Here is a 14042-nt window from a genome sequence, read left to right as displayed (position 1 = left end):
GTGTGTATGTATGAATGTATGTATGTATGTGTATTTGTGAGTGAGTGTTTTGAATGCTTGAGAGTGTGCGCAAGTGTGAATGCATGGGTGTGAGGGAGTGAGTAGGTGAGTGAGTGAGTTTGTGCATGCATGTTCCTCTTTCCCCTCCCTCCTAAAATGACCAGCTGCCACTGCAAGTGTGGCTATTCCAACTTCTTGATGTGATTTCACCCTGGCCTGATTTCATCCTCGGAGAGTGGGCAGCAGACTTGAAAAATAAGCTGTAGAGGAAGTTTTAACAAAGGAAACATGGCAAGACAGTCCAGATCTGGTGGGAACTTGGAAAGACTAGAGAACTACTACAGAATTAATCATTACAGCCTTATGACAGAAGGCCGGCTGAGAACCTAATATCTTTTTTATTCATACCATTCTGTACAGACTCCGAGGTTCCGAGTGAGGTAAGCAGATCTCAGGCATGGCCCTTGCTGATGCTGGCATCACATGTTGCACTGAGGCCACAATCCCTACCCACCAGCCTGACCGGTACCCTCCCGATTTCTTGTTTCAATAGGTAGAACATCACTACCAGTGGAATTCCATCTGAGTGAAATTCACTCCAACCATTGGCTTAGTATTCTGTTTTTAAGGTATTGCGACACACGCATAACAACCTTTTGACTCTTACTTTTTTACTATTTTCTCTTGGTCCTGATGAAATCCGTCACACCTCTATTGAAGGTATATGGCAGAAACATGTTGACCACAACCATTCTGTGAGAGGTTGAATCCCCTCCTCTCATAGTATTTGTTTTTATTCTAACCTACCGACTCCTTAAAATTAGTTTTATCCCACCTTCAACACTCACTTTCTTAGCTTTTCTCCATCGCATCCTGTTCTCTGACAGGCTTTAGAAGACCTCTTCTGACAAACTAAAACATCCCTGAGCTCCTACCTCTCAGAGAGGGGGCTGCAGCCCACACTGCGACTAGGTTTGCAATGCGAGGAGAATTCCCTGTGATAAAGCATGCCACCTACAGGTGGGTGAGTGTAACCAGCGCATAAAATAAATACTCCAGTATTCTCCAACCTTTCTTACTTTCTATTTAGACCCAGGGGTCTTGTTGTGACTCATTTCCATTTGTGGGGAGGTGGCTACTGCCAGTCTTAAAACTTAATCCATCTCTCTTTTGTGTACTATAGTCCTTCATTACATCTGCATGGCCAACATTGAGGAAAGCATTGAAGCTGAATCAGGGTTTCATGTCTAGCACAGCTGAATAAGTCTAGATTCTTGTTTTTTTCTCTGCAGAGAGAGTGTCCCTTCCTGTGATCCTTTGATTATTGTCTTATTCACTGCAGAGAGTGTCCCTTCCTGTGATTCTTGACTATTTCTCTTTAGAGAGAGTGTCCCTTCCTGTCATCCTGTGGTTCTTGATTTATTCTCTGCAGAGAGTGTCCCTTCCTGTCATCCTGTGGTTCTTGATTTATTCTCTGCAGAGAGTGTCCCTTCCTGTCATCCTGTTATCCTTGTCATATTCTCTGCAAAGAGTGTGTCCGTACCTGTGATCCTGTGCTTCTTGGCTTATACTTTGCAGGGAGAAAGTGTCCCTTCGGGTGGTCCTGTCTTGCTTATCTTATTGTCTGCATGGAGATTGTCCCTTCCTCTGATCTTATGATTCTTGTCTTATTCTGTGCAGAGAGAGTGTCCCTTCCTGTGATCCTTTGATTCTTATCTTATTTGCTGCGTGGAGAGTGTCCCTTACTCTGATCCTGTGATACTTGTCTTATTCTCTGCAGAGAGAGTGTCAATTCCTGTGATTCTTATCATATTCGCTGCATGGAGAGTGCCCCTTCCTGTGATCCTATGATACATGTCTTATTCTCTGCAGGGAGAGTGTCCCTTCCTGTGATTCTTTTCTTATTCTCTGCAGAGAGAGTGTCCCTTCCTGTGATCCTGTGATACTTGTCTTCTTCTCTGCAGAGAGAGTGTTCCTTCCTGAGATCCTGTGTTTTTTATCGTATTCGTTGCATGGAAAGTGTCCCTTCCTCTGATCTTATGATTCTTTTCTTATTCTCTGCAGAGAGAGTGTCCCTTCCTGTGATCCTGTGATTCTTATCTTATTTGTTGCATGGAGAGTGTCCCTTCCTCTGATGTTATGATTCTTGTCTTATTCTCTGCAGAGAGTGTCCCTTCCTGTGATCCTTTGATTCTTATCTTATTCGCTGTGCGGAGAGTCTCCCATCCTCTGATCCTGTGATACTTGTCTTATTCTCTGCAGAGAGAGTGTCCCTTCCTGAGATACTTGTCTTATTCTCTGCAGAGAGAGTGTCCCTTCCTGAGATACTTGTATTATTCTCTGCAGAGAATGTGTCCCTTACTGTGATCCTGTGATTCTTATCTTATTCGCTGCATGGAGAGTGTCCCTTCCTGTGATACATGTCTTATTCTCTGTGGAGAGAGTGTCCCTTCCTGTGATACTTGTGTTATTCTCTGCAGAGAGAATGTCCCTGCCTGTGATCCTGTGAGTTTTATTTATTCACTGCATGGAAAGTGTCCCTTCCTCTCATCTTATGATTCTTGTGTTATTCTCTGCAGTGAGAGTGTCCCTTCCTGTGATCCTGTGATGTTTATCTTGTTTGCTGCATGGAAAGTGTCCCTTCCTCTGATCTTATGATTCTTGTCTTATTCACTGCAGAGAGAGTGCCCCTTCCTGTGATCTATGATTCTTATCTTTTTCACTGCATGGAGAGTGTCCCTTCCTCTGATCTTATAGTTGTAGTCCTATTCTCTGCAGAGAGAGTGTCCTTTCCTGTGATCCTGTGATATGTGTCTTATTCTCTGCAAAGAGACTGTCCCTTCCTGCGATATTGTGATGCTTGTCTTATTCTCCGCAAAGAGAGTGCCCCTTCCTGTGATCCTGTGTTTCTTGTCTTATTCTCTAAAGTGAGAGTGTCCCTTCCTATGATTTTTATCTTATTCACTGCATGGAGAGTGTCCCTTCCTCTGATCTTATGATTCTTGTCTTATTCTCTGCAGAGAGAGTGTCCCTTCCTGTGATACTTGTCTTATTCTCTGCGGAGAGAGTGTCCCTTCCTGTGATACTTGTCTTATTCTCTGCGGAGAGAGTGTCCCTTCCTGTGATACTTGTCTTATTCTCTGCGGAGAGAGTGTCCCTTCCTGTGATACTTGTCTTATTCTCTGCGGAGAGAGTGTCCCTTCCTGTGATATTTGTCTTATTCTCTGCGGAGAGAGTGTCCCTTCCTGTGATACTTGTCTTATTCTCTGCGGAGAGAGTGTCCCTTCCTGTGATTCTTGTCATATTCTCTGCGGAGAGAGTGTCCCTTTCCTGTGATACTTGTCATATTCTCTGCGGAGAGAGTGTCCCTTCCTGTGATACTTGTGTTATTCTCTGCGGAGAGAGTGTCCCTTCCTGTGATACTTGTCTTATTCTCTGCGGAGAGAGTGTCCCTTCCTGTGATACTTGTCTTATTCTCTGCAGAGAGAGTGTCCCTTCCTGTAATCCTGTGATTCTTGTCTCATTCTTTACAAAGAGAGTGTCCCTTCCTGTGATCCTGTTGTTCTTGTCTTATTCTCTGCAAAGAGAGTGTATCTTCCTGTAATCCTGTGATTCTTGTCTTATTCTCTACAGAGAGAGTGTCCCTTCCTGTGATCGGTGCAGTGACTCAGAGCCCAATAGAGAACGGATCACTGGTTCTGTTCTGCAATGCTTCGGGCACAGATGTCTCCTACCAGTGGTGTCAGGAGGACAAACCGGTGGTGTCTGAAGGAAGGATTTCTGTCACCGGCAACAGCCAGATCCTCACCCTGTTCCCCTGCACCAGGTCTGATACCGGCACCAACTTCACCTGCAGGGTGTCCAATGCTGTCAGTCATTCCACCAGCAGTCAATACACTCTCACCGTCAGCTGTAAGTATGAATAAGAAGCATGTCCAAATCCGAGACTTCCATAACAGACATGTTCTTCACTAACAGACATGTACTTCGCAAACAGACTTGTACTAAGTGGTTTTCTGGTGCTGTACTGACACCGAGTTGTTTTCAGGTATTAAGAGGAATAAAGGCAGGCAGCACCATCTCAATGGGTCTGTGCAAAACGGCCTCAGTAGAGAGTCATTAATAATAGACAAACAGAGCCTTTGCTAAAGTAAAGTCAGCTCCAGGAGGTCTCTGCTGAAGTTCAGCAGAGAGTGGAGCTGAGGGGGGTGTCATCAACCACTGACAGACAGCAATCAACGTGCAGTGCAGGAGTCCACCAGTGCCTCTGCATTCTGTCCTAATTGTCTCTCTTAAAGAAGGTGCTTAGGCCTCCGATTTGCACAACAGCATCCAAGCTAAACCAGGACACTACTAGAGCACTTACCACTCCTCATCATGTGCTACAGCACCTGGATTAGTAAAATACCAGAGAGAGCCTCCAGAAAATAGAACAACCCTGCTAAGGCTTGTGCACTCAGCACAGCTCAAGGTAAAGACTGCGTCGTGATATGGGCCTGATTACAAGTTTGGCCAATTAGATATTCCATCTCAAACATCAACTGAGAACCCTGTTGCCCAAATTCTTGGTCTGCCCACCCTGTTTTGAGTCGAGCGCATCACCAGGTTTATATTGATGAAGTAAAAGTTACTCCTTTGGAGTAATCACTCATTCATCCAACTGCAGGAGGGAGTATGGCACAAAGGAGGTAAACCATCCAACTGTCCTCTCTATTTACAGTGAGATGTTTACAACACACTCCACTGTGGCTAGACACAGCTGCCCAGTGTACAGCACTCTTCTGAGGCATGGCTGCCCAGTGTAAGGCACTCATCTGAGGTCCAGCACGGCTGCCCAGTGTACAGCAATCACCTGTGGCCTGGCACAGCAGCCCAGTGTACAGCACTCACCTGTGGCCGGGCAAAGTTGCCCAGTGTACAACACAGCCCTGTCAGCTGGGCAAAGCTGCATAGTGTACAGCAGACACCTGTGACCAAGCAGAGCTGCCAAGTGTACAGCACTGACTTGCAGCCAAGCACAGCCACCCAGTGTGCAGCAGTCAACCCACGCAGCTGGGCTCAGCTGCCCAGTGAACAACACTCACCTGCAGCCGAGCACACTGCACAGTGTACAACACAGCCCCCTCTAGCTGGGCACAGCTGCACAATGTGAGGCATGCAACTCGTGCAGCTGGGCATAACCTTCCAGTGCATAGCACTAACCTGATGCCAAGCACACCTACCCAGTGTACAGCACTCAGCTGTGGCCGGACACAGATTCCCAATGTACAGCACACACCTGCGGCCAAGCACATCTGCACAGTGTACAGCACACAGTTGTGGCAAGGCATTTCTATCCACTGTACAGCACCCACCTGCAGCTAAACATAGCTGTCCAGGATACAGCACTCACCTGTGGACAAGCATAGCTACCCGATGTACAACACATTCCCCGTTAGCTGGGCACAGCTGCACAGTGTACAGCACACAAACTCTGCAGCTGGGGACAGATGACCAGTGTACAACACATTCCCTGTCAGCTGGGCACAGCTGCATAGTGTACAGCACAGAAACCCTGCAGCTGGGCACAGATGCCCAGTGTACAACACATTTCTCGTCAGCTGGGCACAGCTGCACAATGTACAGCACACAAACCCTGCAGCTGGAAACAGATGCCCAGTGTACAACAAATTCCCTGTCAACTGGGCACAGCTACATAGTGTACAGCAGAGAATCCCTGCAGCTGGGCACAGATGCCAAGTGTACAACACATTCCTCACAGGCTGGGCACAGCTGCACAATGTACAGCACACAACCCTGCAGATGGGCACAGATGCCCAGTGTAGAGCACACAACCGTCGCAGGAGGGCACAACTGCCCAGTGTACAGTACATACCCGCATGGCCAGGCATACCTGTGTAGGACACTACCCAGGCCTCAGTGGGCTCAAGCACCAATCTATAACATACAGCATCCGTGTGTAACTGAGTGCACCTGCAGTCCACCACATACTGAGGTATTCACTGTCTGACACCTAAACCCCATTGAAGCAAGTAGATTTAAAATACAACCCAACACTGCCGAAGAGAAACTGGATGCAGTATCAGACTACAGGAGGTCGCCCTTAAGCCCTATAGAGACCAGGGCCAACATGTGTAGCATAGAACAACATCTCTAAGGGTGTAAGTAATAGGGCAATTTTATCTGGAGCACAATTAGTTGCTCGGAGCACAAGGGGTGAACAGGGAGACAAATGAATATATTTTAGAAAGACATGAAAGAGCACTGCGTTACATTCAATAGCATGTAACCTATGTGATAGTTTACAAGTGCTTGTGAAGTAGAGAACAGCTCAAGTGCCATGTGAGACAGTGTTACAGCGACAAGGAGGGACGTGGGTACCCTTGAAGGATTGGCGTCGTAAATTATGCTGAGAGTTGATAGCGTTTTTGCCTTTAGGGATGTTAGCCCATCATCAGGACCAGATTACAATTATTTACATGGCTGTGAGGGGGGATGGTGAAGCGCACCCAGTAAGTAACGAAACCGGTGGAGTGAACCAGACTCAATCTGGTGAAGGACCTGAGGTGAGTGAGTGAGAGTAAAAGCTAAAAAAAAAATTAATTAATTTCAATTTTGATTGTTTAGGAAAAAAGTCCAAATTCTTCCCAGCACACGGAGAGCCAAATGTTTGTGTCCTGTGTGGGAGATGCAACATCCCTGCTGCTTGCCTTCTCAGACGACAGTCCCTGTAACACCTCAGAGATCAGGTCGATCGAGCAAAGATGATCTTCTTCAGTTCCACAGCCGATGCTGGGGAAGAATTTGGAAAATCCAAAGCCTGTGTACCTGTAGTAGAGCCAGAATCCAATCCAACAGGAGCTGAAGCATCCTGTGGTGGCTCTAAAAATGCCAACATCAACATGGGAATACGCTGAGGACACAGCACTACGTTGGCCTTTAACGTTCGGTGGCGCAACTGATGGAAGTGTTAGACAGAGATCCAACACTCATCCAGAACAAGCAGCAGAGAACAGGAAAAACACTGACTGGTCGGAATGATAGGAACCAAGACTTGCTGAGCTCCCGAAGTCTAGATGTGCCCAGATGGTGTACCATATGGTAACGGCACTCCAGAGCATTTTTTCCATCTCCTTGGTGACTGGAACATCCATTGCATAGCAGAACAATGTACATCACAACTCCCACTACCAGTAGCAGGATAAGCAAAAGTCCTCCAAAAATCACTCCGAAGACTATCTGAAAGGTGCTTAATAGTCCAGAATCTATGGGTTTAAATGGGTGTACTATACCCTTCGTATCAGACATTTTAAACATACATTGTACCATTTCTCCCAAATGGGAAGGGCAATTAGTTTGTACTAGTGCCTGATCTCAACTGAGGACCTTGCAACCTGAAGATCAAAAGTCTCTCGGGCTGAGGTTAAGGGCACATCTTTTTGTAGAAGCATGGCTTTCAGTCGGCTCAGAGAATCAAACCATATAAAGGAAACATTCAACGAAGGCCATAACGGTGCCACCCTGACTGTGTGAGTCGGTGGAAACAGTGATTGCATACAACAAGTAAGCCTGGAACTTACTGTGACTAGATATGCAATGCCTGGAGGCATCCCACAACAACATTGATCATTCAGCATTAAGTAACTCCCATTCGAGAGCAGCCTGAACATTGAATTAATCACGGCAGCTGAGAAACACTTTAAATGACAAGATAAGTTTGGAACTGAACCGTTGCAGGCCCTGTGAAGCATAATATCCTGGCAAATAAGAGATCCACTCAAAGAATTCTCACAGTCTGTACTGCTGAGAAACACTTCAGTGTCCCCATTTCTGCATCTAAATCTATACCGCAATTCCCAAGATTCATGGATGAATGACCAGTTAGACTATAGTTGCTTCTTGTAAACATATCAGTACTTCTCATAGTTTATTGTCATTGTAATTTCATGGCCATTTACATTTCACTTTTAACTACTTTGTTTTTCTTGACCTTTCCAATATGGCGGCACTCTATTGGGCTATCCTTGCACACAAGAGTCCCTCTTCGATCTTTACACTTCATGTTCTACACGCACGTACTTCCGCGTTTTAACTCGCTTGCACTCTATGCTTCCCGACTTTACCGTTCGGGACTTTGAATTCACAATGCATGTTGTTTCATCGCGTCTATATGGTAAGATAACAACTTACGATCACTGGTAAGCCTTCCGTTACTGACGCTAGTGTTTCTTCTTTTTGTTAATAATCCCGAATCGACGATGCATGTGGCTATGTTTAACTTAGAGGCATGATATTACCTCGCACTGACTTGTTTCTTCCGCCTGCTACCTACATGATTAATATGACACGCAAGCTTGTTTTTTCGCACACACCGTCTTGATTAATATTGTTATTCACAGATTCCTACTTTCACTTTTCCGTGCACATTAGCACTTAGTTCATCTATCTTCAACGTCACCCTTCATAAACGGGACGTTTTTCACTTCACACACTTATGGTTTCATTCGCAGTAGCGATATTAGTTTATCAATGATTCAAACACATTTATCAATATTACATGAGCATGACATTTATTTTTAGCATGCTACAAGTCACAATACTTTATTCAGCCATTCTGTGCTCTATATTACTGCCTATGGTTGTTCGACTCTGCTCTTATTTGTATTTTCACAGAATAGAATATTCCCCTGATGAAGGGCTAATTTAGCTCGAAATACATTGGGTTATGGATTGAAAAAACATGATGTATCTACATAACAAGAGACATGCTTATGAATGCTCTGTTTACATCGAGAAACCGGACAGAATGATGCAATACATTTTATCTTGACTGATCTCAGGATTAAATCCAGCGTATTTTTTTAACTACCTTGAGACCAATACCATCATTGAATACAAATATACTAAGGACCAGTCCAATCTATATGGACCATTGGTGTGCACTAAGGGGACATCTCCCTAGCAGGGAGACGAATCTTACTTGTTTACTTCTCTATGTCCTGGGGACCAGACGGCGAAACTCTTCAGTAGCACCCATAAACTAATTAATCGAGTTACCTACCTTGATTTAAATTGAAGTGCCTATACATACTTTACTATTGATAGGCCAAACTAACCATCGTTTCCAATTGGGGTCTGTTGTATTGTATGAAACGCCATGCATGATATCATCTAGTGTACCCTCACCATTTTCTGTATAGTTTTGCCATTCCTCAAAGTGTGAAATCAAGGAAATATGAGATGTGTTCAAGTCCTTAATCTTGGCTAACCTAAGACAGGAAGTTTGTTGCACAATGTCATTCAGGAAGATAATTTGCAGCGTTATATGGCTGCTCTAAATGGTGCCTCCGTTCCCTGAACCTGCCAGTCCTAAGTAATAAAGAGGACGTATTCATGTAGTCCCAGGGAACCTTCCCAGCTTTCAATGTTTGTAAAGTCCATGCAAACTGCATTATAGAACGCAATTGATTTTGACCATGATATAAAACAGACATATCATCCTGTACAATATCCACAACAGATGAAACAATATTATCTAACGTGTAAATTCTGGAAGAAAGGGTGTTAATGCTATTATCGATGACAGCTAACACTTTTTCTAAATTTGATTGATCAATAGCTCTTAATCTGGAAGCAGCTTCAATTTGTGATAATTTCCAAACTTCGTTATAAATACCATACACCCACCTTTTGGATCTGCCACCCACAGGACCCTTAACAAAATCATTCAAATCTATTTTGTCATGTAATTTTGATAAATGGAGTTTAACAGATGTCAAGGTGGAATGTTGCAGCCATTTCTGACATAACTTCCCTACAGAATAGGTTGCAACCGAATGGGAAGATTCAAAGCGGGGGCCCACTCTAACCTGTGTATATCCAGGGTATAGACCCAGAAAACGATGTTGACAGGAATCTGAGCTCTTTTGCCATATCAACCATCCTTCGTGATCTAAATCGGAAATGTTGAAGGATGTATTAGTAATGTATGACTGCAACGCATCAAGGGACAGATCTGTGTGATTATCCCATTTTGGATAAGCTCCCAGATCAGGAGTTGAGGGGGAAATTCATCTTTTTAGAAGTAGCCAATCCAAAGCAGGTGGTTTGAAAAATGGTGGAATTCAAAAATAACATGTGGTTTTGGATAAGGCAAGCACGATGCAGAGCTTCAGTCCCTCGTACCTGCCATGTCTTAGAACCCCAAACAGATTTAAGATCAATAGTATCTTTCCACAGCTCATATCCCCCAATAGCCAATTCATCCATAAAGGACTTGGAATACAACAATTTAGTGTGGGTCAGTCTAACTTTGGAATCTGACTCCGCCGGCACCTTAAAATAAAAGGCTACAGGTGCAGTAACGCTGAAATCAGTAAAATATGTAAATTTGTTCACTAAGGTTCTGGAGCTGCCTTCAACCGGTGACGGGCAATGTTCCCATTGCGTATAATTAACAACATTTCTAAATGTATTTGCTTTATGTAGGAAATGATTGCCATAGAGTTGGTAGCAAAATAGCTCCCCATAATTAGCAGTGTCTAAATACAGATCTTCAGCGTCAAATGCAGCATAATATTTCAAATCTGAAAACAGTGCCTCTATGACCTGAACATCCCAATCATCAGAGCGGATGTTTTGTTTCACAACATCTCCCATAGAAACACGAAGCACATTGGGGACATTAATCACCTCTGTGGGACCATGAATGTGAAATTTAACAGCATCCCACACAATCCCATCCAACACAGGCCAGGCAGTAATATTCACAAAAGTCTGGTCCCTTTTCATGATGTGTGATGAGGAGTGGGAGGCCAAAGTTCCATCAATTAGTCTAATTGCAGATCTTTCGGTGAGATAGTGTCCATTTACAAGACGAAAAAATACCACCACAAATCCAATGGACATAAACAAAAAAATACTTATGAGCAGCAGCCAAATGTAAGTCCAAGGGGCTATTAAAAAATGTCTCTTAAACCAAGTAGCAAAAATAGAAACTTTCGTAGGGGATTGGAAGTTATAGAGTTAGTGTCAAATGAAAAACGTGACTGGTCAACTGCAGTAGATTGTAAACCAGGCAACGACACATCTGTGGGATAAGCATACACTGTATCCTCAGATTGACCACCAGCCGGTGGAGGCAACAAAGGATGAGTAACTGTATGCATCTTGATAGCAATCTTAGGCCTGGTTGTAGATGCCGTAGCCAAAACAGAATTTCTCAGCATCGCTGGACAAAAGACCGCTGGAGTCATACTAAGAAGAATCGGCCACTAGCTGTAGTTTGACATTGTCAATGGAGATGTACCTGTTATCCTTGCAACCAGGAAGTGGAGGTAGAATGACTGTTCTTGTACCCTGCACGCCAAGCACTGGCACTGGTGCACGATAAGAGGGGCCAAACTCTTTCTTGTTCTCCACCTTCTCACGGACCAGGTCACCAACTCGTAGCCTGCCGACTACCGGAATCTGAAGCACAGCATCAGTTGTGGAGGGCAAGTGTTCCTTTGCAAGACTGTCTCTGGTCCATCAAGGTCCGGGACAAAATTTTTTATGCCAAAGAGCATTTTGTATGGTGTCCACCCACCCGGAGACCTTCTAGGGAGATATTAAGCGCACGTTGCACGTTATACAGATGGGCTAACCAGTTCCAGCCAGTGCCTAAAACCCTAGCTGTCAGGGATTGCTTTAAGTCACGGTTCATTCGCTCCACAACACTATTGCCCTCAGGCCTGAATGGAGACGAAAATTTGACTTGGACCCCGAAAGATCTCATGGCTTCTTTGTATGGCTTAGAGGCGAATGCAGGACCTTGGTCAGAATTAAGGGTACCACATGCGAAAATTCCCACAAAGACACGCAAATCCCTAATGACAGTTCGAGCATCAGCACTCCTTTGTGGCCATACCCAAAGAAAACGAGTGCACGAATCCACTGCAACTAAGATGTACTTATACGCAGTATCAGAGGAGAATGGACCGCAGTGATCTAAATAGACACCCCCCCCCAGTTGTTTATTAGATAAGTACAACTGTGTCTGTGGTGGACGTGCAGCAGTTGAAGGTTTAATCTGCTGGCATATGTCACAATCAAGAACATAAGCAGGAGTCTGTTTATACATTCCGCGCAGTACACGAGCAGTATTTAAACAGCTGAATGCTCTCTGGCTGTTTGTTCCCAAGGTTCCTTGCATCAGGAAAAGATCAGTCGGAAGAAGAGGTGTTTCTCCATTTTGGCATTAAGCAACTCTAACGGTGTGCTCTAGCAGCGTTCAAAATCTCTGTAACTTGAACTATTTTGGCCTGAAGCGTTTTCTGCAATGGCTAATTTTACATTTTTGATTATCTCAGACCTTTAGGATCGTATTACCAACCATTGGACCAGCTTAATACTTGGAGCCTTTTCGTCACTGGATCAGAGTTGATTTGTAGAAACTTCGATTTATGAAGTAGGTGTCTTTCCGATTCTGCCTCTTCTGTGGTACCATCTCCTGAATAGCGTAATTAGTTCGCACTTGGAAACCTTGTGACGTGGGACTTACTGTATTCCATGTGTTTTTTACAGATTCTCTTTTATCACTGTTTGGAAATGCTCTTCAAAGAGATAGTCGAACTATTGCATTAAAGGTAGCTATCAACTCTTGCATTAGGGAAACCTTCCCCTTCTTTGCCCTTCGGTGCTACTCATGCTCATGTATTCTCGTTAGGCAGCAATTTAGAGTTACTATCGTTTTTGTCTTTAGATTCAGATCAACATCTCCCTCTAGTGGATGAAAATATTATCACTGCCTGGCTCATTCGACAAGCTTGTTTCAGCTTACTAACACGGCCCATTAACATTCTTCTTTCTGCTTACGGTGAGTTTTATTATGAACCATTAACTTTGCCTATTTCCATTCTTACGCCCCAGGGGCGGCACATGATACCGTTTATGTCTCAAGGGCAAAGAGACATCCTCTGCTAGCTTGGATTTCTGTTCTAACTGTTCCTTTTAAGAACTGATTGTAGTCATGTTGATCCTTGGCCAATAATTATTCTTTTGTTTTACTCATTAGTGTTATTTACGACAACTGTGGAACATTTACATTAGGAATCTTAGAAACCATCAGTCCTTTAAAGTTGTGTGAGAACTCTCAGACTCGTAATAGTTGTTTCCATAGTATATTATTCTTTTCTCTTTCTGAACTTCTATTTGTTGTATGTGTGCAGCTATTTGGTTTAGCCCACTTATCCTGTTTTAACCACTCTTGCGCCTTGACCAATGCATATACCCAGCAGGGATTAGAAATTATTCCTCATTGTACTTCTTGCTATACAGCTAGTTTGATTTCAATCATGAAATAGATTGTATGTCAACTTTGTTTATCATCCAACAGGTCCCATGGACATCGGACGCAAATAAGTTCACGCCCTGAAGAAGGTGTTACCCCGGGGAAGGGGGTGTTACACCGAAACGCGCGTCGGCGTCTCGAATTAACATGTTTATTTAACATTTCAATATATTGATGTCAGTTCTATAGACTTTGACTATAAATCATTATCAACAGCATATTATTATTCTTCGTTTTTTTAGGGATTTAAACGAGATATGCCAGTTACTTTTGGGCATCTGAATTATGACTTTCCAGATTTTAGGATGTATGTTCGTTTAATGTGTTTTCTTGGTTTGAATGGTTTTGAATGAAAGAGAAAGTGTTTTGTGTCCTAGATTGTCCATGGGAATTATGCTTTAGCAGGTTTCCGATGTTTTCTTGCTATTTGAACCTCTTTTCTCAATACATGATGGATACATTTATGTTTTGTTTCAATTAATTTCTAATTAAAGAAAAGACAAAATATCAATGTGATTATCAGATTCGCATTATAATTTAACGGCATGGTCTAGCAAGAGTGGTCTTTTTCAATAATCAACTTTTTTGCGAAATATCAAAACATATAGGTACAGCAAAGTCTTTTGTGTTTATACATTCCATGCCACCAGTAACGTTGTTGTAAGAGAGTAACAGTCGCTGAAATGCTGGCATGTGCAGAAGCAATGCCTTC

At 43.6% G+C, this 14042-nt stretch overlaps 1 protein-coding gene across 1 annotated transcript in view; it reads left to right on the top strand.

Annotated features, from left to right (window-relative positions):
- LOC146808710 (cell adhesion molecule CEACAM7-like) overlaps positions 1-14042 on the top strand; it is a 202191-nt gene that overhangs the window by 183880 nt on the left and 4269 nt on the right. Inside the window, exons 4-5 of the mRNA XM_085614783.1 lie at positions 3634-3912; positions 12565-12626. Of these exons, the coding sequence (XP_085470909.1) occupies positions 3634-3912; positions 12565-12626 (341 nt within the window). The remainder of the gene's footprint in view (positions 1-3633; positions 3913-12564; positions 12627-14042) is intronic.

The sequence above is a fragment of the Triturus cristatus genome, chromosome 7 (genome assembly GCF_964204655.1).
Source record: "Triturus cristatus chromosome 7, aTriCri1.1, whole genome shotgun sequence".
NCBI classification, from domain to species: domain Eukaryota; kingdom Metazoa; phylum Chordata; class Amphibia; order Caudata; family Salamandridae; genus Triturus; species Triturus cristatus.
The sequence above is the reverse complement of the archived record's forward strand: the minus strand, read 5'-3'. Positions and strand labels throughout refer to the sequence as shown.